General features: G+C 37.9%; 1 protein-coding gene across 6 annotated transcripts in view; it reads right to left on the bottom strand.

The window, feature by feature from the left end:
• RABGEF1 (RAB guanine nucleotide exchange factor 1) overlaps positions 1–27,996 on the bottom strand; it is an 86,569-nt gene that overhangs the window by 22,771 nt on the left and 35,802 nt on the right. The window contains exons 2-5 of one of the 6 annotated variants that reach the window (XM_071211183.1): positions 25,614–25,671; positions 16,759–16,944; positions 14,034–14,200; positions 395–564 (exon numbers count right to left, since the gene is read on the bottom strand). In XM_071211183.1, the coding sequence (XP_071067284.1) occupies positions 395–564; positions 14,034–14,200; positions 16,759–16,937 (516 nt within the window). In that variant the 5' untranslated portion in view covers positions 16,938–16,944; positions 25,614–25,671. Of the gene's footprint in view, positions 1–394; positions 565–14,033; positions 14,201–16,758; positions 16,948–25,613; positions 25,672–27,996 lie in introns of all 6 variants that reach the window. The other 5 variants (XM_058285991.2, XM_058285988.2, XM_058285992.2 and 2 more) reach the window with 5 other exon arrangements.

Here is a 27,996-nt window from a genome sequence, read left to right on the forward strand (position 1 = left end):
TTTTTCCTTTTTCTGAGTAAGCAGAATAAAATTAAAAATAAAAATACAAAAAAAAAAAATCCAAAAACCTGAAATTATTGCAAGTGGCCTACAATTGCTGCTTAGAGTTAACTTACAAGGTCACAAGTTAAGAAGGCCTATTACTGAAGCACGTAACCCAAGTGGCTTCAATATCAGACTTTCCACAGAAAGAAGACCCATTAAGTTGCAGTGGAAAAGTACTACTTTGGAAGTCAGGTTTTAAACAGGCTGAGTGGCTTTTCTTTGATAAGCAACTTAACTTTTCTGGGCCTAGATTTTCACAGATATAAAATGACAAGATTGCACTAGATTATCTCTAATACCTTTCCTAAAATCAAAGCTCTGTGTTTCTAAGTGGTTATTCTCAACCTACCCTTTTGTAAGGCATTGTTTCCAAAAACAGCTTGGTCTGTTTATAGATTTCTTGGCCTGTCTTGTGGAAGGTCTTGAGAAATTCTAGGAACTCCTTAGATACTCTATCCGTTTCAATGCTGGTTTGCCGGTTTATGGAAGGACTGGGAGCTTTTGCTTCCTGAATTTCTGCTGGGAAAATTAAACATAATTAAATTTTATTACACAGGAGATCCATGCATGGAATTACTTTAAGTATTTAATGTAAGGTTATTTAAATATGCTTAATCAAATTTAAACTTGGATTTAAGTTATTTTTATGTTGAAATATTTGGACAACTTTCCTCAGATAAACTAAATGATCTAAAAGATATTGCTTTCATATAAAACTTGCTTTATTAGCATTTTCTTAGCCAAAATATATCATGCTTTGATCTATATATTTAATCATTAATACTGAAATGGTACCACTATCGTGAACAACTTTCTCAAAGACTGTATGAGTTTACAAAAAAAAGTCAACAAGTAAAACAACGATCAGTAAGAAGCATAAAAATGCTAGATAACTTATAAAATCCCACTTTGCTTGCCAAAAGGCAAAGACTAATTGCTAATTGCTATGTGGGAAACTCACAGTTAGTTTACCTACCATCCAATCTACAGATCATACATCTCAAAGTAAAAGAATGCATATCCAAAGTAGCATAATAAAAGTGTCAAAGCACACAGCAAAGAGGCAGGGGAAGCAAATCACACTTTCTTGGGCCCAAAACTCTTTCCTCCCTTTAAATAAATACAATGATTTATTGACCTGTCAAGGTATCATTTTCCTTTCATTGTACACAGTAAGGGTGTAAGAATATAGAGGAAATGCTCTCAGAAGGTAAAAACATCCCTATACTTGGTCTCAGATCACATTCTAAACCTCCTGATTCTGAACTGTGCTAATTCAATACCTGAAATGAATTAAACTACCTCACACCCCTATGATTTTCTTTTACATCAAAAAAGATAATTAGGAAAAAATGTATCCTCTGAAGATATTAAAATCAAGTAATTTCTTGAAATCTTTTTTGAACTTTAAAACTCAAACTCAAGAGATACATTCCTATTAGAATTGTGGTTTTATTCAAATAAGAAAACTATGTAGGTTATCTAAAAGAATATTCTACTAAAACCTGGCAAACTGAAAATTCTACCTCTCACTTATTATTACATAACTGGTCATTAAGTTGGTATTTAGTTGTTCGACTTATGTTCAAATTAAAGCAAAATATCTTACTAATATTAAGTAGTTAGCAGAAATAAATTGCATTTAATGATTTTTTCCAAATCAAGTATTTGCCAATCTTTTAAATTATTAGAGTCTTCCTAACAGTGATTCAAAATCATTGTTAAAAGAATTGTAAATTCAATCACATAAAGAAAAGGAAACTAGCAATCAAAAAATATTGTATGTATGGCAAAAGAAAACCCACTAAGTCAAAAGCCAGACAACAAATTGTAAAAATTATTTGCAAGCTACATTACGAAGGGCTTATCTCCCTAATATATAGGGTCTCCTATAAATAGAGAAGAAAAAAAATACAACAGGCAAATAGAAAAATAGGTAAACAATACCAACAGTACACAGAAAGAAAACAAAGACGATCTTAAACTTAGGAAAAGATGTTCAATCTCACTCATGATAACAACTATGCTAATTAATACTACTATGAGATCCCATTTTAAAAATTTTAAAAAATCTGATGTTTGGTGTTAATAAGGTAATGGGGAAGAAGGCACTCTCCAACAACACTGGTGGTAATGTAAAATGATATAACTTCAATGGAGAGCAGTCTGGTAATAATCATCAAAATTAAAAATGCATTTATCCTATGGCCAAAAACCTCTATTTCTCAGAAAATTTCTACTGATATAATTGCACATGTACAAAATGAAATATGTGCAAATTTGCAGCACTACTTGTAAAAGCAAAAGACTGGAAGTAACACAAATGGGCCACCACTAGGGGACTAAGTAAATTACGATTTAATCCATAAAATGGACTACCATGTCAATGTAAAAAAACAAAAGAAAGAAAAAAGTAGGTTTTTTGTATATTTATAAGGAAAGAGTTTGTAAATATTGCTAAGTATAAATAACAGGGTGAGCACAGTGTGCTTTTAGTTTATGTAAAATGGGGGTACTATTTATAAATGAGAACAGAAGTTCAGAAAGATAACAAGAAACTAATAACAGAGATTACCTGGATGAGGAGAGGATAATGATAGTGGGTTGGGAGCTAGATGGGTGATAGACAAGGAGTGGAAGGGAAACTACACATTTTTGAGTCATTTGAAAATACCATCTATTTTTTATTTTATTTTATTTTGTATATTTAAGAATTGGAAATACAAACAAAAATAAAAAGAAAACAGTTGAATAAAAACATACATTCCTCAATTAGATGTACTGTATATAAATTTTTTTGAAATCATACAATATGTTACACAATATATTTGGTTCACAGTAATGCAATCATACAGTATTTGTCCTTTTGATAACATCTATTTTTAAAATAAAGTATAATTTAACTAAAAAATAGGAACATCTTTTTTTCTTTTTTTTTTTTTTTGAGGTACTGGGGGCTGGGGATTGAACCTGGGACCTCGTATGTGGAAAGCTGGCACTCAACCACTGAGCCATATCAGCTCCCCTGAGTTGCTTTTTTCACTTGTTTTGCTTATTGTTTTTTAAGAGGCACTGGAACTGAACCTGGAACCTCCCAAGTGGTAAGCAGGAGGCTCAACCACTTGAGCCACATCTGCTCCCAGGGAACATGTTTTGAAACATATTTTATTAAAATGGAAAACCAAAAATTGGGTTTGACATTCTTGTACAATTAGAAAAAATCCTGTAATACTTGGAATTTAATTCTTCACTCAGTCTGATGATTTCACTTCTAGACATGATGAATAACAGGGATCAGATTGACCCTACTGCCTTACAACTGGACAAAATACATGAAATAATAATTTTCAGATATTGGACAACAGGCAAACAGGAGACTGGCTTCTGAGAGAAGAGAAACAAATATGATTGAGTCCTAAAAGTGTCCTAGCTCACTGCCTGGAGAGAGTTTTCAGGCCATGGCACAGAGAGAACTCAAATAGAGCCTGGCAGAGTTGATGAATAGAGCAAACAGTGTTCGGAGTTCAGGGAAGCCATGGTGGCTAGAATTTGGAGGATGAAATATCCAAAGTGGAGGGATAAAAGCTTCAGATACCTGCAGAGGAGTCCATTTGAATTTTCGTTGAGTACTGAGTTGCACAGGCATGTGAGGAAACTACCAAGGACTGGAGAAAGAACTATCCAAAACTGGGAGAAGGAACAGGCAGAACAATTCCTAGAACTCACACATGGTTAAGAATGGTTCATTCTCTCACTAGCCAAAGTGGAAAGACCTCCTAATACAAGACATTAATTAGAGTTCTCAGATTACTACTTTAGTAGTGGGGTCATATTAGCCCTAGATTAAAGGCTGTCCTGATCCATTTAACAAAGCTTTAAGCAAGTTTCAAAGGAATCAAACCAAATTCAAATAACTTAGCTGTATTCCAGAACAAAGCCCAATGATATTTAAAGGAAAAAAACAAAATTTACCAAAAAATGTAAAATTCAAAATATGTGGCATCTAGTAAAAAATTACCAAGTATGAAAAGAAGTAGGAAAATAAGATCTAACTGATATTAAATAATTAGAATAAGCAAATTCATAGAATCAGAATCCAGAATGCAGGTTACCAGTGGTTTGGGTAGGGGTAAAAAGTGAGGAGTTAATGCTTAAATTGTATAGAGTTTCAATTTGCAGTGATGAAAAAGTTTTGGTAATGGATAGTGGTGATAATAGCAAAACATTGTGACTGTAACTGACAGCACTGAATTACATACATGGATGTGGTTAAAAGGGGAATTTTAAAGTTGTTATATATAGAAAAAACATAGGAGAACCTAATGTAAACCATGGACTATATTTAATAATACCATTATAATAACATTGTTTTATCAGTTATAACAAATGTACCACACTAATGCAAAGTGTTAATATTAGGGGAAGTATATGGGAATTCTGTATTTTCTGCATATTTCTGGAAACCTCCAACTTCTCTAAAAAAAAAAATCACCAAGCATGCAAAGAACTAGGGAAATATGATCTATAAACAAGAGATAAATCAATCAATATTAACAGACCTAGAGATATCCCAAATGATAGAATTAGCAGACAAGGCTGTTAAAACAGATTTTATAAATATACTCCAAATATTCAATAAGGTGACAAAAGAGAACAAGATGAGAGAAATGGACAATATACACAGCATGGTATTGACAACACATTAGACAATACAAAAGAAAAAAAATCACTGAACTTTAGACATAGCAAAAGAAATTATCTAAGATAAATCATAGAGAGCAAAAAGGCTGAAACAAAATTAACAGAGCATCAGTGACCTGTAGGGCCAATAACATTGGAGTTCCTGAAAGGGAGGTGAACTAGAAAAAAAATATTTCAAGAAATAATGCTGATTTATAATATCCCATGGCTCTTCTGCCCCTTTTACTTCAATCTATAATTACCACTATACTTGTTAAATATATATCCCAGAGACTTAAATCTTTGGTCTGTTCATGTTCCAGTTGAGCCCTGAATCTCAGCAGAGTTGCAACACCTACTCTCCAGTTCATTGGACTCGCCCAGGACAACAAAGGGATAATGATGATGGAAAATACCCATGACAAAAAAAAGAGAGGGAAGTGTAAGTGACTCAAGTGATTGTGCTCCTGCCTACCACATGGGAGGTCCTAAGTTCCGTTCCCGGTACCTACTAAAGAAGATGAGCAAGACAGAGAGCTGATGCAACAGGTTGGCATGGTGAGCTGACAAAGCAAGATGATGCAACAAGAGACACAAGGAAAACCTAATGAGACACAACAAAGCAGGGAGCAGAGGTGGCTCAAGCAAATAGATGCCTCCCTCCTACACTGGAGGCCCCAGGTTTGGATCCCAGTGCCTCCTAAAAAGAAGACCAGCACACAGCAAACAGACATAACAAATACAAACGAGGGAGTGGAGAGAAACAAACAAACAAACAAAAAACAAACAAAAAACAGTATATACAACTGCAAGCAAGACAGTTCCACCCATATGCCCCAGGGGATTTAAGCCCCCTCTCAATCAGAAAAAGAGTGGGCATGACCATTCCAAAATCCTCAAGACTTAAGAATGAACAAACATAAGGGGAGAATGCAACTATGGACTAAAGTAGACTTATTATTACTTTTTTAAAAGATTTATTTTATTTATTTCTCTCCCCCGCCATGGTCTGCTCTCTGTGTCCATTCGCTGTGTGTTCTTCTGTGTCCACTTGTACCCTCGGTGCCACTGGGAAACTGCGTCTCTTTTTTTGTTACATCATCTTGCTGCATCAGCTCTCTGTGCTGCATCAGCTCTCTGTGCACCATTCCTGGGTGGGCAGCACATTTTTCACACGGGGAGGCTCTCCTTACGGGGTGCGCTCCTTGCACATGTGGCACCCCCAAATGGGGGCGCGCCCCTGCGTGGCACAGCACTCCTTTTGCACGGCAGCTCTGCACGTGGGCCAGCTCACCACACAGGTCAGGAGGCCCTGGGGATCTAATCCTGGACTCTCCCATATGGTAGGTGGATGCTCTATCAGTTGAGCCACATCTGCTTCCCTAAAGTAGACTTATTATTTTAGCAATGGAACAACTTTTATTATTGATAAAAAAAAAAAGCAGTGGCCACTAGAGGTTCTGAGGGGAGGAAGAGGAAAGGTTAGGTGTAACATGGGGGCATTTTTGGGACACTGGAATTGTCCTGCATGACACTGTAATGACAGATACAGGCCATTATGCATTTTGCCAAAAACCTATAAAATTGTGCTGGGCAAAGTATAAACTATAATGTAAACTATAGTCCATGGTTAGTAGCAATGCTGAGAGCAGACAGCAAGTGCAAGTGGCAAAGGAGCAGATAAATAAATAAAATAAATCTTAAAAAATAAAAAAAAAGATAATTGTTTAGAGACAAAACAATAATAACATATTGTAGGTTTTATACCATATGTAGAAATAAAATGAAGGCCAAAAATGTCTAAACAGTCCAGTATAGGCTAGAATTTGAACCTAGATCTGGGTATTTTAGCTCTAAGGCTAGAGCTCTTCACTACGTTAAAACTGCCTCCACATGCCAAAGAGAGGAATGAAAGTTCTTCAAAGGAATAACCAATCCTTGTGACCCTGGAGATCTGTAAACCACTCAGGGTAGGGAAATATTAACCATTCCCTTTATTGCTTTACTTGCACACGTTCCCCATCCCACTCACCGATACTTTTCCCCAAAGACAAATTCTTTTGATTAAAATCAAAAGTCATTTTGTGTGATGTATCTTAAAAAAAAAAAAAGAAAGAAAAAAATGATAAAAAAAAATAACTATGGAAAAAAAATTAACTCTCAATTGTCTCTCTCCAACTGTACAAAAAAATCAACCCTACTAAGAGAATACAGTTTGGACTACAGAGTTGAAAGTGAAGGAGAGATAGTTCAGGTGTGTGGTACACATGAAGGAATGAGTTTTGAGCATCTAGTATTCAATGTGTAAGATGAAAGATGGAAAGGAAAAACTTCACCTGCATTACAGTTACAGTAGCCCAAATGACAAATGCTTGCTTTTAACTTAAAATCATCTTGCATTCTTAATATAGAAACGAAGCTTGTATTTCAAGTATAGTCTGTCAGCCATGACTAAGCTCTGCTAAACATCTGGTTTAAAGTCTTCCTGGTAGAACAACATATACTCTTGAATTATAATGATGGCAATAATATTTACTGGTATCATTCAATGAGAATTTTCTCTATGTCAGATACTATGCTTTTCTATACAAGCTCATTAATCCTAAAATCTCTGTTTAGGCAGGTGGTATTAACTCCATTTTAAAAGTGAAAAAACTAAGGTTAAAGATAGTAAGTCACTTATGTGCCCAAAGCCACACAGCTAGTAAAAGGAAGAGCTGGGATGTGAATCTAGATCTGACCGATTCCCAAAGTCCACACACACACCACACCACAAAGGCCTCCTGTTATTACAGCCATCTATTTTTTTAAAATTAAAGCAATCAATGGGTATTAACTGAACACCTATATAAACCTATCTGCAAGGCAGATTAAAGCAAGTTAAGTTTTTAATACACAAAGTAAGACTGTGAAAGCAAAACTTTCACCAATAGATTTTAAGAATAGTTGTGAGAGAGTAAAGACAATCTGAAAATATCAGTATCAAAATATGAAAGGGGAAGCATACAGACACTGAGAAATGATGGTGATGAGTTTATCCTTTATTAATATGTATCAATAAAATTTATTTGCTAAAAACAGAATGTGATCATTAGTAGAGGTAACTGACACCATTTCTGGTCTGGGTAAAATAACATTTTATATCTCATTTTAAGACATTTACAAAACAACCCACACATATTTCTCGATCATCTAAACTAAAAAAGGGTAACTCAGTAGAATATTATAGTTCTTCTGACTTTTCCAGTTATTCTGACTATAGTTATATACTATAGACTGAAAAGCAGATAGTCCTTAGCAATGACAGTCTGAAATTGACTGTGCTCCAAATACATTCTATTTAATACATTATATAAAGGATGATTTTACAGGAAAAACAATCTTTAGAGTAGACAAGAAAACACAGCCAAGTACAGTGTACTTGAGAAATGATGGTAAAAACAGGCATGATATAACTAACATGGGTTCCAAATTCAGTTTGGGAAATAGTTACACCTCAGTTTCATCCAAAAACGCCCTCAGAGAAACGGATGTGGCTCAACCAATTGGGCTCCAGTCTACCATATAGAAGGTCCAGGGTTTGATGCTCAGGGCCTCCTGGTGAGGGCAAGCTGGCCCACGTGGTGAGCCAGCCCATGTGGGAAAGCTGCCCCATGCAGAAGTGCCAGCTGACGCAGAGAGCTGACACAGCAAGATAACACAACAAGAGACAAAGAAGAGAGAAACTAAGAAGACATAGCAGAACAGGGAGTTGAGGTGGTGCAAGAGAATAATTGCCTCTCTCCCACTCCAACAGGTCTCACGATCGGTTCCCGGAGCTGCCTGATGAGAATACAAGCAGACACAGAAGAACACACAGCGAATGGACACAGGGAGCAAACAACGGGGGGAATGGGGGAGAAATAAATAAAAAATAAATCTTTAAAAAAACAAAAAAAAACAAAAAGTCCCTAGGTGATTAAAGTAGCAATTTGTTAGTGATCCTGTCAACGATGCAATTAGCACTATGCCTCTATTTAATTAACAGTTGAAATTTAGGTCTTGGAACAGCATTGAATGCTGGAAAACTATAGTTTGATTTCTAAAAATTTTATTTAGAAATAACTTCAGACTTGCAAGAAAAGTTGCAAGACTGTTACAAAGAATTCCTTTGTACTTTTTATCCAGATAAACAAAATTTTGACATTTTGTCACATTTGTCTCTGTATTTTTTCTAAACCTTTTCAGAGCAGACTGCATATATCATATACTCCTTAATATGAGTATTTCGTAATAACAAAGATATATTGTTTTCTAACTTTTTCAGTTGTTCTAACTATAGTTATATAATAACTGACTGAAAATTAGTATCAAGTTCAGAAAATCTAGTGATACAATATTTTTATCTAATTTACAGTCCATATTCCAATTTTATCAGTTGTTCCAAATGTTTTAATTATACATACATACATACATATATATATATATATATATCCCCCCTCATACAGAATTCAATTCAAGGTCTAGTTGTTATGAATCTATAGTCTCCTTTAATCTGGAAACACTCCTCAGACTTTCTTTTCTGAAGAACATATGTCAGTTATTTTGTATGTCCCTCCATTTGGGTTTCTTTGGTGTTTCCTTAGGATTGGATTCAGGTTATGAATTTTCAGCTCAAATACTACATAAGTGATGCTCAGTTCTTCTTAGAGTATCATATCTGAAGGCACATGATGTCTGTTCCCCAACCACCATCACCATGTTTTATAGTTACCATTTCTCTACATGTAATTAACAAATTACAGATCCTGTTAAGAACCTGTTCCTCAGAAAACTCCCTCTCTCCACCCCAGATTTAGCCCCCATTGCTAAAATTGCATGAATAAATTTTTACTATGATTGAAAAATAGTGATTTTCTAATTTCATCATTCCTTCTATATTTAATAGTCAGCACTCTGGTGAAGAAGCTTTCTCTTTTCCTCTATTTATCTATTTTATTAATGGAATTATCTCATGGACTGTAATTTCATTCAATCACTTATAATCCATTTACTATCCTTATTTCTTGTGATACTCACACTGTCCTAGATTTGGACAGTGGGAAACCCTTCAAGCTGGCTTCAGGGTATTTTTTACATGGCACCCTTCCTTCCCAACCCCAGTCTCAGAATCGGTCATTTCTCCAAGGAACTCTGGTTCATTTGGGTGAGAAACGGCATCTAAAATCTAAGGTCTTGGCAGAGAGATGAGTATTTTAATCCTAAAAGAAGAAAAGAGATTTTTCCTAAGCATTATCTTCAGATCAATTAAAAAAAAAATTTTTTTTTTGTTAAACAACCACCATTTTACTATAGCTCACAATTTTGGCAGAAATTTGGGTAGGCCTCAGCTTCTGAGCAATGTGGCATTGTCTAGGGTTACTTGGGCTTCTGCCACCTAGAAGGACATGGCTGGAATGCTAGGATCAGCTGGTGCTGTTGAAGGAATGAGGTCTCTCTAGCAGGGCAGTCTTAGGACTCCTTACCTGGTAGCTCTGGGTTCCCAGGGTGTTACAAGAAGCCTGAGGGATAGTCACAAGTTTTGTCTTTTTTTAAAAAAGAAGGTACCATGGCTTGAACCTGGAACCCTGGGACCTAGTACATGGGAAGCAGGCACTCAACCACTTGAGCTATATTCACTACCAGATCTTTTTTTGAGGTTCCAGTGCTGGGACTGAACCCGGTATCTCATATGTGAAAAGCCAGCGCTCAACCACTGAGCCACATCGGCTCCCCTGAGTTGGCTTTCTTGTTTGTTTGCTTACTGTTAGTTGTTTTTTTGTTTTTTTTGTCCTAGGAGTCACCCGAAACCAAACCTGGGACCTCCCATGTGAAAAGTATGGCTTGAGCCATATCTGCTTCCCCGAGATAAATTTTGTGTGTGTTTTAATTTTTAAAATTTTTATTTTGTATTTTGATGGGATCAATTTTTAAAAGGCAAACAAAGAGTCTACTCAGGGTGAAAACACATTTGAACTCTAAAGGAAAAAGGCATTTTGGAATGTATGAACAATAATTTCATCTTAACCAATAATCAACAGTTATTCAACCTCACTTTGGAAATTGAAAAAAAAAGAAAACTACAAGTAAGCTTTCTGAGCCTGTACAAACAGCCAAGCTGTTCTACTTACCTTCTCTGAAAGGGCACCCAACTCTGATAGGATGCTAAAACATTCTTCAAATCCCTTGAAAGGTTATTTGTGTTTTGTTTGTTATCAATCTTCCCTAGTTTAAGAGCTTTCTTTTGTGCTACTAATAGACATAAGCAAAATATCAAGAGCAAGAGAAATGTGTTAAATAAGTCAAATAAAAAATAGATAATACAAAATGTCTATTCTATTCTATACCCAATAAGTTAAAATTGTACTTAGTGCAGGCTAACCTATCCACACACAAATAGCCAAACAAATAATCCAGTTTAAAATACAAAGACCATCTGGCAATTATATAAGCAATCTGTGAAACAAAGATCCAATAGCAGAAGCAGATATGGCTCAAGTGGTTGAGCACCCGGCTTCCCACATGGGAATTCCCAGATTTGGTCCCTGGTGCCTCCTAAAAACAAAACAAAACAAAAAAAACCCCAAAAAACAAATGAAAAAACCAACTTAGGGGAGCTGATGTGGTTCAGTGGTTGAGTGCCAGCTTCCCACATACAAGGTCCTGGGTTCAATCCCTGGCCCTGGTATCTCAAAAAAAAAAAACCACAACAGAACAAAATAAAACAAAACATCCAACAGCATCCTCATTTCTAATATACACACATCAGTTTTAAAAATACTCTTGAGGTCTTTACCACCAGAAGATTTCCATAGACAAAACAAACAAAAACCTCCAAAAAACAAAACAAACAAAACAAAACAAAACAAAAAACACCAAACAGCAAAAAATCTAAAGAACAAATCTGTCAAAAAAAAAAAGTTAAAAACTATTTCATGTAAAAGTTACATGGAAGTTTACATCCCATGTAAGTTGTAAATGTAAATAAATCTATAGAGACAGACATAAATTAGTGGTTATTTGGGCTGGGAAAGGATAGAGGAATTGAGAGGTGACTGCTAAGGGGTATGAGGGTTTTCTTTTTGGAGTAATGAAAATATTTTAAAATTGATTGTGGTGGTAAATGCACAAATCTGTGATTATACTAAAAGCCAATGACTGTACACTTCAGATGGGCTGTATGATATGTGAATATAGCTCAAAAAAACTGCTCTAAAAAAGTTCTTTAAAATAAAAATCACTTGAGAGTTGTTTCCTTTAAAGTAGTGGCACCACACTGGATTATAAATCTTCTTTTCATAATATAATCTGCATCCTCCAGAAGCCCTTAGGACAAGGTTTTTCAAAGCTACCAAGAAAAGTCAGAATAAGCATAACTAGTATGCACTTAATAGAAATTTTATATTTATAATATTTCATCTATTGTCATTAACATATGTCATTTCATTATATATATATATCATAAATTAATAAGGTTAATGTGACTTTCCCAAAGTAGGAAACAGAATTTAAGCTACATAAGAAAGAATGGCAGGAGCAGATGTGGCTCAAGCAGTTGAGCATCCATATCCCACATGAGAGGTTCTGCTGCCTCGGAAAGAAAAAGCAAACAGACAGTGAGCAAAAAACAACAAACAGACAACACATGCAAACAACAAGCAAACAGATGAAGGAGACATCTTGCGGTGGGGATGGGGTGGAGAATGAATGGCTTTAATCAATATCCTTGCATTCCTTACCAGCAGAGATTATTCTATCCAGAAATAAAATCTGTATTTTAAACTTGCTAACACTGACTGGAGACTAAATGTGCCAGGCACAATGCTGAGCTCTTTACCTTCATCAATTTATTTAATCCTCACCACAGTCTATGATAGGTGTCACCATCTCTTAGTATAGACAGGACTTAGAGAGATCAGTTTGTCCAAGGTCACATAGTCAGTGAAATGCAGAGGTGGGACTCAAACCAGGAGTGACAACAAAGCCTATGCTTTCAACAACCCTGCTATACTCCCTCCTAATTTCCTCGTTATTACAGCAGAGAGAAAACAGCTACAACCAGTAACCAACCAAGAAATAACTCCAAACTAATCATGTAAACAAAGAAGATTGTTTAAAGTTATATATTTCTTAAAATGCTGTGTTTTGTTTATAAGCAATTTTCCTTTCAATAAAATGAAAACAAAAAGTAGTATCACTAAGTCTGACATACTAGCAAGGATCTTTTTTTTTAATTAGAAGGAAGGTATAGGTTTATAAAAAAAAAAAATCACACAGATTTCTATATACCTCACCCACCCCATGATTAACATCTCAGCAAGGATCTTGATGGATGATATTATTCAATCCCTTTCCTTTTAGGCAGACCAAAAACTTCATCACAATTACCCAGGCTGAGTGGGAGGGGAGCTCTAAGCAGCAGCTCTTCTGAGAGCATCAGCATTGGTTCTCACTCTGCCTCATCATTCCAATTTTACTGCCTAACTCTGAAAAGTACTTAAAGGTTCAGAGACTGAATCCTATCAAGAGAGACTCTTCCTTGCTTCATATGAAGCCATTTCAACTAGCTTCTCTGCTCACCAGTGGGACCATAGAACAGTTGTGACTTAAGTGGTAATTCCCTTAGTGGTTACATGGCATTATAAAAAACAGGATAAAGAAGGTCATGCACATACAAATCCATATTAGAAATACCTACTATGGGTTACTTTCACCCCTACCTCCTAAGAGCCCAAAGTTATATTTTTCATATACATTCCTGTACATTTCCTCAAGACACAAACTCTCTCTCAAATAGGCTCTTAAGAAGGAAAATCTTTCTTAGATGTGTACAAGCCCACAAACAGCCAATTCTGATAAGCTAAGGATAACAAAAGAAATAAGCCAGGATCTAAAAACTAAAGGCACAAAAAAAATCCAAAAACAGCTAAAAAGCCTTTTGGGTGAGAATTAAAATTTTTTTTAAGAGGTACCAGGGACTGAACCCAGGACCTCATACATGGGAAGCAGGAACTCAGCCACTGAGCTACATCCGCTCCCAGGAATGAATTCTATAAATAAAATTATGTATTCCAATTTTCTTTATTCTCCCATAAAGAGTAAACAAACTTCTCTAAAACAATGACATCTAACCAGAGATTTTGGTTTTGTCTATCATCTGACCCTCAAACTAATTTCTGTCTCAAAGATTATCTGAAAGCTACCTCTATATGCCTCATGAGTCTATTCCACATCACATTGTTCAGATACACAATAAAAGTTTTTTCAAAAAAGAGTTATCAGAAAATTACCCTTCTTTGATCCAACCCTGGATGAAGTACTGAAGAATTTCTTCACTGTGGTAACCTTGCGGGTCTTTTCATTGGTTTTCTTTTCTTCAAACTTGGAAAATGTAAGGGATTGGGCCCCTTGGCTGCTCTGACTGCTGGCAAAGGCTTCTTCCTCTTCCCGCTGAAGCCTGTAGTTCAAGAAAAGACTAAAAATTACTTAACTAATCTTCAAGTTTTCTTTATATGTAAAGGTTGATACTCAATGAATTGAGGAAGATTTAAAATTTTTAGAACTAGAGGGAAAATACACCATATAGGTATGGAGTATCTGACAGATAGCTATAGTTAAGAAACTGTCCTACATGCTTCTGCAGACTTCAAAAGGAACCTTCTCTATGGATGATGTTCATTCAGCAACTGTACTAGGATTAACATGAAAGAAATAAGGCCCAGTCCTTTTCCCTAACAAATTCAAAGATGGAAGGAAGAAATAGGTAAATAAAAAATTACCATACAATATGACAGTTTCTATAGTAGAGGGTAAAAGCCAAATGCTCTGAGAATATAGAAGAGAGCAACTGAATTTGCTAGAGGAGTCTGAGGAGGTTTTATAGGAATAGGGAACTAACATGTGAAGGCATGTGGCTTAGTGCAGGACTAGTTCAAGGGAACCAGACATATGATGGTGTGATGGACTATGATGGCAGATAGACTGAATGACACTGGATGGTTAGAAACTTTGACTGTCAAGCCCACTGTTACTCCACATTTATCATATAGTAGTGGAGAACCAAGAAAGATTTTATATCCAAGAAGTTACTATTACCTGATCTGAGACAGAGACAGACAGACAGACTGGAGATAGGGACAATAAGGAGTCTATTTAAAAGGTTTAAGAGAGAAAATAAGGACCTGGAAAATGAGAATAAAGAAGATAAAATTCAAAAGACTTTTCTGAGCTGGAATAAGTAGAACTTACCCAATTAGTTGTAGGTGATGAGTGAGGTAAAGGAGAAATTAAGAATGACTCTAAGGTTTTTTTAGCTGGAAAAATAGTGATACTAGTCATTGATACAGGAGGAGAGTTAGGAGGAAAATGCTGGCAGTAGGAAGAAGAGTAAGTAAAAAGCAATAAATTTGATTTTGGACCAGCTGAACTTGAGGTGTCTGTATTGTCTCAAGCACTAGCTATAGATCAGTTACTCTCAAAGTATGAGCCCTAGGTCAGCAGTATCAGCATCACCTGAGAACTTGTTAGAAATGCAAATTCTTGGGCCCCATCTACAACTTACTAAAGGGATCTGGGACCTGCAATCATTGTTTTAACAAGGTCTACAGCTGATTCTGGTGCCTATTCAAATTTGAGAAATACTGGTGTAGGAAATCTCAAGGACAGTTTCAACTGGAAGCAGAAACAAGGTCAAACGTAGACTTATTAACCATAGAATGGAATAGGGAGAAGTAGATATGGCTCAGTGATAAGTCCTTTGCCTACCATATGGGAGGACCTGGGTTTGATCCCTGGGGATCAAAGAAAAGAAAGTGTGCCTAAGCAGTAAGCCAGTGCCTGTGTGGCGAGCTAAGTGCCCGCACAGTAAGCTGAGTGCCCACATGGGTGCCTGCACAGCAAGCCAAGTGCCCACATGATATGCCAAGTGCCCACACGAGTGCCCAGATGGTAAGCCAGTGCCCACACGGTTAGCCAGTGCCCACACAGTGAGCTGAGTGCCCATGCAGTGAGCCAGTGCCCGCACACACAGCAAGATGATGAAGCAACAAAAGAGATGAAGGGCAGAGTCAAGGGGAGGCACAGCAGAGACCAGGAACTGAGGTGGCACAATTGACAGGGAATCTCTCTCCACATCAGAGGTCCCCAGGATCAAATCCCAGTGAATCCTAGAGGAAAAAGATGAGAAGATAAAAAGAGAAATAGATACAGAAGATCACACAGTGAATAGGCAAAAACAGCAGGGCAGGGGAGGAGGGAAGAAAAAAAAGAATGGAATAGGGACATATCTTTCTCTGAGACAGAAGAGAAGTTAATATAAAGATATAAGTACATTTTGATGTGTGGGGGGGAGAAAGCTGAGGGAGTTCATAGCTAGTGGTATTGACTTTCTTTGTGAGATAAAGGTCAGCTACTAAGACTATCAGGAGTGCAGTGGGGAGCATGAGGGAAACAGTTAATACTCTATGTCTATATTTTCTCTGATTTAAAATAGACTCATTGACAGCAAAAAGTATGCTTTATAATTCTGAGTTCATCACAGCTGCTAGCAAAGTAGTCACTCAATAAATACTGGTTAATTGGATACAACAAAACTAGCAAAAGCTGTCAGGGTTCCACTTGCCTTTCTTCTTTTGAAACAGTTTTACAGTTTCTAGGATGATTTGTCAAAGGATTAATATTATTTATGGCACTTTGAATTCCATCATCAGTCATTTCATCTTTTATATTTTTTGTCATAATCACATTCCATTGTGAGTCCAGCCACTCCAACTTTTTTTTTTTTTAAGCCACTCCATCTTTTAGAAATGAACACAAACCCAAAATGAAGGGATCACTGAGAGCCATTCATTACATGTTGACTGATGAGAAGTTAAGGGGAAAAAAAAAAGAACTTCTCTTTCTTTAAATATTAAGCTGACTTATTGTTTGCTCAGAAGAGAAAAATATATTATGACAATGACAGGACTATGTACACAGTTAAACCATTGTTAATCATTCCTAGTTAGGTCTGTTTACCGTTCTGCCAGTTCCCAATCCTCCTGAATCTGCTTCTGCCTGGCTTTGTGGTACTCCTCCCTCCAGCACTTGGAGCAGAAACCCTGCCAAGCAACGTTGCCGTAGTAACCACATCCTTTCTTGCATAGGAGCTCCGACTGATCCACATGAATTCCTCGGCGTTCAGACTTAAGGCTCATCTTCTTCCTGCTAACCAAGAAACAAACAAGGAAGTGCTGTTGAAATGAATTTACTGTCATTCTACTAATTTACAGCATAGCAATTAAGAACCACCCCCAAAAAGAGAGTCCATGATCTTCAAGCTATAAGAGTGAAAGAACAAACGAATGAATGAAAGAAAGGGAGTAAAGGGGAAAGAAAAGAAAAAAGAAAGGTTAAATATAGCTAATTCCTGACAGAGTCATTCTTAAGAAAAGACTTCTTGTTCTCTGGCCTGATAACATAAAGTATACTTTAAGAAATCAACGGTATGGAAGTGAATACTTTGTCTCAACTGAAATATTTTAACATTAACCAAGACAGTGAGGGTAATTAAAGCAATGAGAAGAGAATTCAAACTCCTTGGCATGGTATTCAAAGCTCCCAGAAATCCAGGACAAATTAACATGTGTCTATTATTTGTCAGCACTCACCACATAACCAATATTGTGACAGACACTTAATATAATTGTTTAATTCTCACGAAACCAAAGAAGATATTATATATGTTTTATTAGATAGGAAAACTGAGGTTCAAAGAAAATTTTAAATGTGTATAAACTCTACTAATAAATAAGCAGCAGAGAAGGGGTTCAACACCACTGAGTGAAGCAGGTGTAGCTCAGTAGTTGAGTGTCTGCTTTGAATGTATGAGGTCCCAGGTTCATTCCCCATACCTCCTAAAAACAACAACAACAACAACAAAAAACCGGTGAGATTCCAAAATTCTTGTACCTCATTCATTGCCTCCTACCTACTTGTCTAAACTCATGACCCTGGGCACAGTAATTCTAAAGCATATCACTATTTTCCAGACAAGTCATGCATTTTCACGCCTCAGCTTGGAATTCTTTCCTATACTTTTCTTCTGCTTTTCAAGGATGACCCACTCTTTCCTGCTCATTCTAAGGGCCACTTCTTTGGAGAAGCTTTCCATGAGCTTCCTCCCACCCAGAATTACCTTGTAGCCTCCATTCTCAAAATACTGCTTATACCAGAATGATTTATTTCATTCTAGTTTGGTAGAAAGAATTGTTTCTATGTCTGTCTTCCCCTCTCTAGACTACATGAAGTGCTGCTTTATAGTCTCCATAGAATTTAGTGTGAAACTAAGATGTGTTTTCGGATTGTACTTGGACCAGGGCTTCCCTTAAGATTTGATACAAATCTGAGGCCTTACACAATGCAAATGTTAAAAAGTTATTTGTATAAGGAGAAAACCACCAAAATGGTGTCTTGGAATAATTATGAAACCGAGAGAAATTTTCAGCTATGACTTTCCTTTTTACATTATTAGCAAAACAATTTGGAGTTTCTGAAGTTATTACGTAACTGGATCCTTTGCTTGGCATGCTAAATATGTCAAAGCTATCTTCATCTTTAGCAATCAAGTGGATTTAATCAATCTTGTTAGGTAGATTCATTTTACCAATCCCTATTTTCTTCTTGCTGCTATCATATTGTAAGTATTAGGGGAGTGAGGAAGAACCATTTAAGAGCTCCTACAAAGGGTGCTCTTTCCCTCTGCTAGAATATACAGAAATAGATAAAAACCAAATTTGGATGAAGATAAGTTGTAGTAAACAAGTTATAGAAAACTTGTGTGTTTACAAAATATAAAATCATCCACTCATCAAAATTAAGGAATTATTTGCATTTTACAATTGAGGAAACAGAGCTTGAAGACAAATGGTAGAGACCCGTATAATGAGAGTGAAGGTATACCCACATCCTGGGGAGGATTGATGCCCTCAAATAGAGGGAACTGTATCTCTCAAGAGAAATGGTGGCTCCCAGTGCATTAGGGCAGTTGAGCATGTCAAGCCCTCAACACTGTTGCAAGTATCTCTGAACATGGCCCTTCAAGCAATGAAGATTGACTGTTACTGTGGGCCCTAAGGGGAGGGGGAAAGAGGTATCGAATAGATGGAACCAATGTAACTGTGTGGGCAATAGAAGTGTTCCACAAGAGTATGCAAGGATGGATATAAGACATGTTAAATCACACCAAAAATATATAGGGGCTTATAGGCTAAAATGTAAATCATAATGTAAAACATAAGATAACTAAAAAGTTAGAAAATTGTATAGTCTAAAATATAAACCACAATGTCAACACAAATGTTACCTTGTTTGAAAGCTATTGTCTCAATATCTGTACATCAGTTTCAGTAAATATAATATGAATATGTAAAAAGATTATTGCTGTGGAAGGGAAAAGGTTTTATGTTGGAAATGTGGGAGTACTGTATAATGAATATATGAATTACTGTGATCTATAACTTTTGTGAAGATAAGCTTAATAATTAGAAAAAAGGAAAGAAAAAGATAGGACGTATACACTGAGGAAAAGACGGAAGTAGTTGCCTTGCCAATTTGCATACAGGGCAACACTTACTGCAGTGATGGAAGGCAAAACATCAAAAACAAAGCTTTTGCATTTTTCAATTTTTTGAAAAATTTTACCCAATTTATTTTTACCTTAATTTTTCTAAATTAATATGTATTCTATATTTAACCTTTAAACTCATTGCTATATTCCATTTTACTATTAATGGAACCTGGCAATATATTGGGCTTCACTTTTCAGGAAGTTTTGGATCACAGGGAGGTTCAACAATGGCAGGGGAGGAATACTGGTGTGGGATGTTATTGACAGGGGACACATGGTTGGCAGGGAGTTCTACAGGGCATATATCCAGGGTACATAAAAAATGTTTGGATATTTTCATAGTGGACACAATTATAAACAACAACTGAGGGAGTGCTGAGTTCCTAGCCAGGGGAGCTCTATCACAGTCCCTAAAGGAACAGCAACAATCCCCCAAGTGCAATGGCAAACCCAAAAAAGAATGAAGGTCCAACAATGAGCCCTTGATACTAATGACTATGCTTGTGAGCCTGTGCACCTGAAATAAGAACAAGGCCTAGAGCTGCAGGGTGCCTAAGAGTTACCTCCTGAGAGCCTCCATGTTGCTCAGATGTGGCCAGTCTTGAAGCCAAACTCAGCATGTAAATGCACTGCCTTCCGCCCCCCCCCCCCACCCCGGTGTAGGACATGACTCCCACGGATGAGCCTCCCTGGTGCTGAGGGATTACTACCAAGTACCAGCTGATGATGTAGCTAGAAAATGACCTTGAATAAAAGGGTCAACTTGGACCAGCAGAATATCTCAGTCTACATATAATACCAGGAGTTAAAAATGCTTTTTGATCTGAATCAAGGGGGAAATGGAAAGGACAAATGAGTTTATATGGCCATGAGTCTCCAAAAAAGCCGGGAGGTTATCAGAGGGATTGCCCTTATGCACACCTCAGTAGAGTCCCAGAGACACATAAAGTAGATACGACCCCGGGTATTGGTTCTTCTGAGGGCTACAGAGACCCACAGGCTCTATGATCATGGCAGATGGAGTTCAGTGCCATGTCAGTTGGCCCTTCTTTGGAGTTTGTGTTTCTGTGTGATGGAGCTGGACTCAGATGTCATCTTTTTTTTTAAAAAAATTATTTATTTATTTATTTTTTTAAATTACATTAAAAAAATATGAGGTCCCATTCAACCCCCCCGCCCCCACCCCCCACTCCCCCCACAGCAACACTCTCTCCCATCATCGTGACACATCCATTGCACCTGGTAAGTACATCTCTGAGCATCACTGCACCCCTAGTCAATGGTCCACATCATAGCCCACACTCTTCCATGTTCCATCCAGTGGGCCCTGGGGGGATCTACAATGTCCCGTAATTGTCCGTGAAGCACCACCCAGGACATCTCCTCGTCCCGAAAACGCCTCCACATCTTTGTTCACAAGCCTCTCCTGTTACTTTTACCGGAATTATAGTTGGTGCTGGGGTTTAATATACACCCAGGGGACCTGAATCTCTGGACTGACCATGTGATAGCCAGGTCCTGAGCCTCAACAGACTTCAGCTCCTACACTCTGGTTTATTGGACTTACCCCACTCAGCTAACATGGAGTTGAAGAAGGTCAGTCTCCACACCAGGGAGCCAAGAGTGCCTACAACTGAAAGCAGGAGGATTGCATCCAATATTCATGTGGAATCTAAGGCCCCTCTTGATATGGATGCAGAGTGGACACAACCATTCCAAGGTCCACAGGATGGAGGAATAGAGTATGGATTAGAGTGGACTTAGTGATATTCTATTCATGAACTATTGTGATTAGTAATCAAAGAAAATGTGGCATTGGTGTGGAGAAAGTGGCCATGGTGGCTGCTGGGGGTAGGGAATGGGAGGAAGAGATGAGATGTAGGGGCGTTTTCGGGACTTGGAGTGGTCCTGGGTGGTGCTGCAGGGACAATTACTGGACATTGTATGTCCTCCCATGGCCCACTGGGTGGACTGTGGGAGAGTGTGGGCAATGAGGTACAGCAGTGCTCAGAGATGTATTCACCAAATGCAGTGAATGTCTCATGATGTTGGAGGAGATTGTTGTTATGGGGGGAGGAGTGGGGTGAGGGGGGTGGGGGGGGTATATGGAGACCTCATTTTTTAAAATGTAATATTAAAAAAAATAAAGACAAAAAAAAAAAAAGAAAATTTGAAATAAAAATCAACTAGTTTCCCAGTCTATTTCCTACCATATCAAATGTTAACTTATTTGTTCATTGTTTCAGTAACCCATAGTAGGTATTTCTATGGAAAGGGCAGCAATTTGTTCTAACTGGAATAGATACATACTCTGGATATGGGTTTGCCTTCCCTGCATGCAACTTTTCTCCCCAAACTAACATTGTCCTATCCATTGCCATTTTTTCCACACACCATTGCTTCTGATCAGGGAACCCACTTCACAGTGAGGTGCAGGAATGGGAACATGCCGGCGGAATTCACTGGTCTCACCATGTTCCCCATCATTCTGAAGCAGCTGGAATGACAGAACAGTGGAATGGCCTTTTGAAGACTCAATTACAGCACCAACTAGGTGGAAATACCTCTGCAACATTCTCCAGGAGTCTGGGTATGCTCTAAATTAACATCTACTCTATGGTGCTATTTCTCCCATAGCCAGGATTCATGGGTCCGGAAATCAAGGGGTGGAAATGGGAGTGGCACCACTACTACCCCTAGAGATCCACTAAGAAAATTTTTGCTTCCTGTCCCTGAAATCTTAAGCTCTGCTGGTCTACAGTTCTTAGTTCCAAAAGGAAGAGGGTGGCTTCCACCAGGGAACATAACAATGGTTCCACGGACTGGAAGTTAAGAGTACCACCTGGCCACTTTGGGCTCCCTGTGCCTCTGAATCAACAGACAAAGAAGGGAAATATTGTACTGGCTGGGGTGACTGATCCTGATTAGCAAGGGGAAATAGTACTGCACCTAAACAACAGAGGTAAAGAAGAGTTTATGTGAATACAAGAGATTCCCTAGAGCATCTCTTAGTACTACCATGCCCTGTGATTAAAGACAATGGAAAACTACAACAACCCAATCCAGGCAGGACTAACAGTGGCCCAGAATCTTCAGGAATGAAGGCAAAGAACCAGGTGAGGTACTTGCTGAGGGTAAAGGGAACATAAAATGGGTAGTGGAAGAAGGTAGTGACCAATACGAACTTCAACCACATGACCAGTTACAGAAACAAGGACTGTAATGGTCATGAATATTTCTTTCTTGTTTTGAGTATGCTTGTATATGTACATAAAATGAATACCTTTGTTTTCTTCCCTATCCTTCCCCCTTATCATATGACATAAGTTGCATTAGTTTCATGTTGCCGTACTTAAGAATGTCAAGTTTAATAGTAAAGATTTCCCAAAGACTTGCACCCTATTCTGGAGGGATTTAGTGCACTTCTGGTGTTATACACGACAGCTGTGTATTGTTAGGTGAATAAATAAACACACACACACATATATGTTGTTTTTATTTAGAGACTAAGTATGCTTTAAGGTGATATATATGGCTGCCAAGTTGACAAGGGGTGGACTGTGATGGTGTCTTTCGACTTGGCGAGGTAATGGTGCCCATTGTTTGGTCAAGCAAGCAGTGAGCTAATTGTAATACAGGGACATTTCATGGACTTTAATCATCAGTGAGTTGACTGCATAGATGGCAGGTTATCTACAATCAACTGAAGAGACTGCCGTCAACAATGAGTGATGTCTCATCCTATCAGTTGAACAGCTGAAGGCCTTTTTTGTTGTTGTTTAGAATTCTTTGTCTTTTTTTAAAAAAAAGATACATAGATCAAAAAAAATGTTACCTTAAAAAACATTAGAGGTTCTCATATACCTCACATTCCACCCCCCCACACACCTCCCACATCAACTTCTTTTATCATTGTGACACATTCATTGCATTTGGGGAATACATTTTGGAGCACTGCTGTACTGCATGGATTATAGTTTACACTCTCCCTCAGTTCATTCAGTGGGCTATGGCAGGATATAGCATGTCCAGCATCTGTCCCTGCAATATCATTTAGGACAACTCCAAGTCCCAAAAATGCCCCCACATCACTTCTCTTCTTCCCTCTCTCTGCCCTCAGCAGCAACTGTGGCCATTGTCTCCACATCAGTGATACAATTTCTTCCATTTTCTAGGGTCATAATAGTTCAATAGTAGAACACCAGTAAGTCCACTCTAATCCATATTTTATTCCTCCATCCTGTGGACCCTGGGATGGTGATATCCACTCCACCTCTAAATCGAGAGGGGACTTAGATCTCACATAGTTGAAGGATACAATTCTCCTCCTTGCAGTTGTAGGCACTCTTGGTTCCTTGGTGGTGTGGTGGTTGACCATCTCCCTGTAAGCTGAACTGGATAAGTCCAACTAACTGGAGGGTAAGTGCTGCAACTCTTCTGAGGGTCAGGGCCCAGCTGGCACATGGCCAGTCCAGATATTCAAGTCTCCTGAGTATACCAACTCCAGCACCAACCGCAGGTTCAGTAAAAGTGACAGAAGAGGCATGCGTAGAAAGTTCACATCTGAGTCCAACTCCATCACATTTAGGAGCACAAATTCCACTGATAAGGTACTGAACTGCAGAGCCACCTGCCATGACCATAGAATCTGTGTGTCTCCGTAGCTTTCAGGAGCACTAGCACCTGGGGTTGCAATTATTTTGGCTATCTCTGGGATCCTGCTGAGAAGTGGGTAAGTGCGACCCCTCTGATGACCTCCAGACTCATTTTGAAGTCTAGTAGTCATATAAACTCATTTGATTTTACCATTTCCCCCTTTTATTCAAGATCTTTTTATAGCTGTATCACCAGCTGGTGATTGGTAGTAATCCATCAGCGCCAGGGAGACTCATCCCCAGAAGTCACATCCCATGCTGAGGGAAAGGTAATGCATTTACATGCTGAGTTTGGCTTAGAGAGTGGCTATGCTGAGCAACATGGAGGCTCTCAGGAGGTAACTCTTAGACACCCTGCAGCTCTAGGCCTAGTTGAAATTTCAGGAACACAAGCTTATAAGCATAGTCATCAGTATGAAGGGCTCATCATTGGACCATCCTACTTCACTGGTCTTTGCCCAATTGAAGGCCTTAAAAGGAGAAGTGATTTCTGCATTTAGAGAGAGAATTCCCATCTCTGCTTCAGAGAGTCAGGGTCTCCTGGGGAACTCAAGGAGGACCTTCATCAGGGTCCCTGGCTTGCAGTCTACCCTCTAGAATTTGGACTTGTACACCCCCACCGTGGTCATGTAAAACAATTTTATAAAATTTCATACTATTTACAGATACTCCTGTCAGTTCTTTTTCCCTAGAGAACCCTGACTAATATGGAGCTCCAGGAGAAATCTTATAGTTCTGGTTAAAGGAATGAGAACGGGAATTCCTAACACTCAGAATATGGAAATCCCTCAATTTAATTGTCTTTCTCCCCCCCCCCCCCCGCCCCCCTTCTCTTGCATCACAGAGCCCAAGCCATTATGTGATGTAAATGGTAGTGGCTGGAATAGGAGAGTATTAGGAGCCAAACTCTGAAGAAGGAGTACTGTTGATTTTTCCCATTCTCTACCCTCCCAATCTTTGGCTCCAGATATGGGGGCAGTCATGGAAGTACACAGCATAGTGGGGTAACTCATACAACTTTCTGGGCAGTGGAAAGAAATGATGAGCAACAAGCAAAAAATGATGAACAACAACAAACTACTGGAGAAATTGCTGGGAAGAACTCAAGAAAGCATTCTCAAAATGTGCATGCAAGAATTCAGACTTTGAAAAGTGAACTAATAGAGAGACCAATGCATAGGTCCCAGACTATCATACAGGTGAAACAGAACATAACACTGCAAAGGCTTTGAAAACTGAAATAACATTGGCACGACAGCCCTCAAAAGGTGGGCTAGAACTTGTAGCCTGAATCTGACAGTAAAATTAAAAAAAAAACAAAAACTGCCCTCCAAATGATACTATTCAGGAAATGAAAGACAAGAATACAAACTGGGAGAAAATATTTGCAAATCACATATTTGACAAAGGGACTTGTATCCAGAATATCTAAAGAATTCTCAAAACTCAATAGTAAGAAAACAAACAAGTTGGCCTTTGCTACAGTAGCCTTCAAAGCCAGGCCCCTCAGTATTGCTGCCATGTGCCCCGCAGTGTCATTGCTTTGAGTGCCACCCCACACACAATTGCTCTGTCATGCCCGTGGAGAAGACCTTCAAGCAGCACCATACCTCTGAATAAAGGTTAGAAGACGTCCAACGTATCTAAGAGCAGCATCCTACCAAAATCCTGGTGATAAGAAAAAAGATACCAGGGTGAGAAGCAGTTTCCTGTACTGGATAAAACCAACTGCCTTGTAACAGATCATGTCAACATGAGTAAACTAAACAAAATAATTAGAAGGCACTGGCAGCTGAATGCTAATCAAGCCTTCTTCCTGTTAGTGAACTGACACAGCATGATGAGCGTTTCCACATCCACTTCTCAAGTGTATGAAAACAAGAAGGATGAAGATGGATTTCTGTATATGGTATATGCCTCTCAGGAGACATCTGGAATGAAATGGACAGTTTAAGGCTGGCAGATGCATGTACTCTAGAATTTTAAAGCCCTTATACTGAGGTCATAAAAAGCAAAACAAAAAAAACCCCAACTGATATTATCTATTCACAGGTCATCAAAGAATAGTGTTTCACCTAAGAGTTTTAGGAAGTTGCTCTTATATTTTAAACTGACCTCCAAATTAGGACATTCAGCTTTGGAAAACTTTATTATTTAGCCTAGAGCATCTTGTTCTCAAATTTTAGAAGCTTTAAAATAAAATACTTTGCATTTTAAGTTGCCAATAAAAGAGACCTTCAAGTTATTTTAATACACTTTTTTTTTTTTTTTTTAAACATAGAAACTTGTACTGAAAGGCATTCTGAGAGACCCTGGCTTCTCTTAAGGTTCACAGACTCTGCAACTTTGTAGAGAAGGGTTTCCATTCAGCTGGAGAAATCTCCACAGGAGGATCTTTAAGCATATGTTGTCAAGCATAACCCCATGCCCCCTGAAAATCATTTGCTATAATAGTTGGTATAAAGCAGGGCACATGGGGTTGTACAGAAACAATTCTGACTCTGAGCTGCCTTTCAATGTTCCCAATTCCTAGGAAAATAGATACCAAATCAGGCCTTCTGCAGCATTAAGAAGTTTGACAGGGAAAGCGGATGTGGCTCAAGTGATAGAGCTTCTGCCTACCATATGGGAGGACATGGGGCCCCCCGGTGAAAAAGAAGAGAAAGCGTGCCCATGCTCTCCCCATCAGAGGTCTCCAGGACCAAATCCTGGTGAATCCTAGAGGAGAGAAAATGAGAAGAGAAGAAAATACAGACAGCAAAAATAGCAGGGCAAGAGGAGGGGAGGGAGGAAAAAATAAAAAAATAAAAAATAAAAAAATCTAAAAAAAAAAAGAAGTTTGATAAAATACCAAGTTGCTGCTTTGGTTTGTTCTCTAGACAGTTATATGCAGAAAAACACCACAGCTTAGTAGGAATCTTTCTGTAACTTAAAATTTTGGTCTACCTTCTGAAAAGGTTCAAGAGAAAAAAGGAGTGGCATTTCTTATTTTGGACTTTCTCTGAGAACTCAAACTAGTACCTGGTTTGGTAAATAAACAATCAGTGGCATTGCTTTCATCAGGGCAGTGGTAGAAACTAAAACTCAAACATTAAAATTCAGATATTCTACCCTCTACCTTTTGGCTTAAAGCTATAGATGATTCATGTTATTTGTTAAGTGTGCAACTAAAATATATTATTAAATATCTCTCACACTTTCAAGAATACCTATTACTATGAGGTGAAACAACCATCAAAATTCCCCCACTCTTGGGAGCAGGTGTTGCTCACGTGGTTGAGTGCCTGTTTGCCATGTACAAGATCCCAGTTCAATCTCCAGTACCTCCAAAGAAAGAAAAAATTCCCCACTCTTAAATGCATGTCACTTGTGAAAAAAAATGTAGAAAAAGCTCTTTACAAATATTAATGTCAAGAATTAAACCTCTTTCAAATTCTACCTAGAATAAGTAATTACTATTTACTATTTTTGTAGGAATATCACTGGACAATTATAGCTATGTCCATTTAAACTGTATATGCATTGTTTAGATGTATGTGGCATGCTTGTAAATCTTAGTGCGAGTGGTTGCCGACATGGGAAGGAAGCAGTCTTGCTCCTGTGTGCACTCATGCCCAGTCTTGCAGGGATCTGCAGCCTCCTCACTTCCTCCTGCTGCATGCCTCTGACCACATTGCTGACTTTGAATATATATATATTTTTTACTGCATTATGTAAATTCTCAATCAGCCTGTCTTGTTTAGACTGTATGTCATTATATCTGGCCTTCTTGTAAACTAATATGTGATCAATAAAATTCCTATTAGAAATACTGTGGTTTTTTGTTTTGTTTTTTAAATACCATGCTTAAAGGGGTAACTTCTATCCTACATTAGGTTGTCTATTTATAGGATCTTTAGAACAAGTACATTATAGATGAACTAAGGTGAATAAAGGCACAATAAAATACTGTTTAAAAAAAGAAAAAGAAAAGAAAACAACTCAATTTAAAAA

The sequence above is a fragment of the Dasypus novemcinctus genome, chromosome 23 (assembly GCF_030445035.2).
Source record: "Dasypus novemcinctus isolate mDasNov1 chromosome 23, mDasNov1.1.hap2, whole genome shotgun sequence".
NCBI classification, from domain to species: domain Eukaryota; kingdom Metazoa; phylum Chordata; class Mammalia; order Cingulata; family Dasypodidae; genus Dasypus; species Dasypus novemcinctus.